The sequence below is a fragment of the Stegastes partitus genome, unplaced genomic scaffold (assembly GCF_000690725.1).
Source record: "Stegastes partitus isolate 25-593 unplaced genomic scaffold, Stegastes_partitus-1.0.2 Scaffold200, whole genome shotgun sequence".
NCBI classification, from domain to species: domain Eukaryota; kingdom Metazoa; phylum Chordata; class Actinopteri; family Pomacentridae; genus Stegastes; species Stegastes partitus.
In genome coordinates, this window is record NW_007577931.1 from 277,354 (window position 1) to 281,432 (window position 4,079).

Genomic DNA, 4,079 nt, shown 5'->3' on the forward strand with positions numbered 1-4,079 from the left:
GTGCCTATAACAAATGTCAATATGCCCAAATCCTTCTCTTATGACATTCCCTGACCACCTCCTCTGCCGTGTAATACTCACACTGCTTCTCTCTGTCTTGTTTGTCTCACACAGGTAGGAATGGACTGGGCTGTGGACTCTGGAAGCTAGTGAAGACAATCAATGAGGACACTCTACATTAAAGACAGACTTTTCATGGATACCTATAATCGTGCTTAATATAAATCCTTCGAGGTGTAACACTGGTCCATCCTTTTTTTTTCCTTTTTTCGCCTCCTTCCACCTTTTTTGACTGCGACCTTGGCCCCAAACCCTGACACCAGCAGGCAACATTGAGTGATTGGTCGTTACATTCAAGGGCGTCCACACAGCAAGACACAAAAAAACCCAAGGGAGCCCTGTGGTGGTGGTGGCGGCAGGGGCGGCGGTGGTGGTGGTGGCAGGGGCGGTGAGTCAGTCGCCTCAGCAGCTGCAGCAAATGATTCATTATTTGTGAAGTTAACAGCTCTGACCGCTTAATCTACAAGGACCAATTTCTTACTGGAGGGAATCGGTCCAATATGAAGGACGTATCATTTGTGGATCGTCTCTTTGTCGGCTTGGCCATGGCCTCTTTTGTCGTGGCCACTGAGGTGAGGCCAGACTGCCCAAAGCTCTGCGTATGTGAGATTAGACCCTGGTTTTCCCCCAGTTCTGTGTACATGGAGGCGCAGACAGTTGACTGTAATGACCTGGGACTCTTTAGCCTGCCTGAAAAATTACCAGTGGGCACGCAAGTGCTATTACTGCAAACAAACAATGTCGCCAAAATTGACAAACCCTTGGATTATCTGGCCAATATCACAGAGATTGATTTATCGCAGAACAACTTATCCTCCATCAGCGACATCCATCTGGGGAACCTTCCCCAGCTGCTGTCCCTTCATTTGGAGGAGAACTGGATACGAGAGCTACCTGAACGGTGTCTGTCGGAGGTGGCTAACCTTCAGGAGCTCTACATGAATCACAATCTCATCTCATCAATTTCCCCGCTGGCCTTCCAGGGTCTCACCAGCCTTGTGCGGCTCCACCTCAATTCTAACAAGCTGAAGGTTATTAAGAGGGAGTGGTTCGATCCCATGCCAAACCTGGAGATCCTAATGATTGGTGAAAATCCAGTTCTGTCCATCGATGATATGAACTTTAAACCTCTCAGTAACCTTCGCAGTCTTGTTCTTACCAGAATGAACCTGTCTCAGCTTCCTGACGACGCACTGTCCGGTCTTGACAACTTGGAGAGCATCTCTTTCTACGATAACATCTTCCCTGAGGTGCCTCATTCTGCCCTGAGAAATGTCAAAAATCTCAAGTTTTTGGATCTAAATAAAAACCCAATTGCGAGGATACAGAGAGGGGACTTTGTGGATATGCTCCATCTGAAAGAACTGGGGATTAATAGCATGCCAGAGCTAGTTTCCATCGACAGCTTTGCCCTTAATAACCTCCCTGAGCTCACCAAAATAGAAGCCACCAATAACCCTAAACTCTCCTATATCCATCCTAATGCTTTCTACAAACTGCCGCGGCTGGAAACCCTCATGCTAAATGGCAATGCTCTCAGTGCCCTCCACAGGATTACCGTTGAATCTCTCCCAAATCTCAGAGAGGTTAGCATGCACAGCAACCCCATCCGCTGTGACTGTGTGGTCCGCTGGATGAACATGAACAAGACCAACATCCGCTTCATGGAGCCTGACTCGCTGTACTGCGTAGAGCCTCCGGAGTACGAGGGCCAGCACGTCCGACAGGTGCACTTCAGGGAGATGATGGAGATTTGTCTGCCGCTGATATCTCCCGAAAGCATGCCGGGGCATATTAAAGCACAGAATGGGAGCTCCTTGTCACTCCATTGTCGCGCCTTTGCTGAACCAGAGCCGGACATCTACTGGATCACTCCATCTGGCACCAGGGTCTTGCCAAACACCGTGTCCGACAAGTTCTACATGCACCCGGAGGGAACATTTGACATCTACGACATAACAGAAAATGAAGCCGGTCTTTACACCTGTGTTGCCCATAATCTGGTCGGCGCTGATCTTAAATCTGTTTCAGTAGAGGTGAATGGATATTTTCCCCAACCTACAAACGGGTCTCTGAATGTTGTCGTCAAATCAGTGGAGAGTCACTCGATTCTGGTTTCCTGGAAGGCTGGCCCTGGCACTTTGGCCCCCAACATTAAATGGTACACCGCGTCAGATGCCAACCATCCCACCACGGCGTTCACCACCAGGGTTCTCTCCGATGTCCAGGTCTACAACCTCACCCATCTCAGCCCCGCCACTCAGTACAAAGTATGTGTGGATATCCGCAGCATCCACTACAACCATGACACCAAATGCGTCAATGTCACCACTAAGGGATTAGAGCTGGCAGCCAAGGACACAGAAAAATGGGATGCGGCAGTAATCACTGTCTTTGGTGTGCTCTTGGCTGTGATTTCAGTGGCCTGCCTGCTTATTTATGTGTCTCTGAGGAACCACCACCTTTATGGGGATATAAGGAAATGCGACTCCAAAGCTTCGCTGACACCAGTGGAAGCTACCGGTATGCACTCTTCTTTCTTTACAAAGCTGTGGGTTTCGGGTAAGGGACTGCCGAGCGGAGTCGAAGTGAGAGCCACAGTCATAAATGTATCTGACAATGCATTTTAAGAAGCGCAGCTTTGTAGAGCACCACACACCAACTACAGTGAATGGACAAGGCCATGGGCAGGGGCGGACGATGTTGCACTGTTTCAAAGGCATACGCATTCCTGGCCCCCAGCTCAGATACACTGGCAACACTATTTTTGGACTGGGAACAGTTTAAAATAGACTACATGCTATCCCAGTTTCAACCCTAGTTGAAGTGGTTGCTTTGTAACCGTTCCATCAAACCAAGCTAACATCAACAGGAAGGGGTATTTACTGCAAAAAGATATATTTCAGTACCATTCATACAGAAATGCAGGCAGAGAAAAGAAAGTGAAGATAAAGATGCTGATGGTCAACTCTCTTGTAATTGACTGTTAAATGTGTTCAGAGTTGTGGAACTGTCTGTGTGGTCCCAAGCAATACCGTCTGTGCTTTGTCAAACATCCATAGACGAGTTAGAGATACAGTAATAACACCTGTCTATTATGGGAAGGGAGATTTAGTAGAGTAGACAAATAACAGTGACTATGGTGTAAGCCTTTTGATGAAATATACCCCCTTTTTCTATTTAAAAATGGATTCTTGATTTTTCATGGAAATATTGTTATATATTCTATTATGTTGATGTAATGACAAATCCTCTGTATGTGAACAGTTTAAATGGATTTTAAATTAAGGCAAGGAGCAGACTACTTTTGATTACAACGTCACATTAAGCTTAATGAAATTCAGCAACAAAATGGGTACCCAGAGAGGATGTTTGCCAAATGGCTGTTTATGCTTTGTAGTTCTCATTGCAACGGTGACTGGGAAATAATGCGGACACATTGGACTAAAGCAAACACGGTTGATTAAAACTGAGGTGAGTGATGTGTTATCTCCTCAAGAGGTGGTTTGTTATGCCCTGGTAAGTGCCTACAACAAGAACTACATGAGGTAAACAGAAAAGAAACTGAAGAACTCCGTCAGCCACAGCAGAACATCGTCATGTCATCATTGCAGAATCACAAGCTATTCTCCAGTACTTTTAGTGGAAATACTTTCTCAGTATTTTTAGCATACATATTTTAAGGAAAACATTTCGTTGTTGCTTTGGGTGTAAAGTTAAAAAGCCATTTTTATATTAACTGTATTATATGTGATCAATGGGCACAACAGACTAATTAAGAAAAGCGCTGAGAAAAAAATAAATGTCATTGTTTCTTTTACAAACAATTGCCTACTTTCTCTCTTTTGTTTTCTTCTCATGTTTGCCATACATAATGACCTTTTGCCATCATCTCGTGAAATGTGTCATGACTTTTATGTGACATTTCGAGAATGTGAAACGAAATATTGATAAGTGGTACAGAACAAAAGAAAAACCCTCCTCTGAGGCAGACCACAGGGGTGAAGTCGAGGGACTAC

The 4,079-nt window shown here is 45.4% G+C and overlaps 1 protein-coding gene across 1 annotated transcript; it reads left to right on the plus strand.

Moving 5' to 3' along the window:
- The first annotated feature begins 560 nt into the window (after positions 1–560).
- lrrn3b (leucine rich repeat neuronal 3b) lies at positions 561–2,690 on the plus strand. Its single transcript, XM_008280581.1, has one exon. It carries the CDS (start codon positions 561–563, stop codon positions 2,688–2,690), a length of 2,130 nt encoding a protein of 709 aa, XP_008278803.1.
- Positions 2,691–4,079: the final 1,389 nt, after the last annotated feature.

Coding starts and splice junctions, on each gene's coding strand:
- lrrn3b (XM_008280581.1), top strand. CDS start 561: ATGAAGGACGTATCATTTGTGGATCGTCTCTTTGTCGGCTTGGCCATG.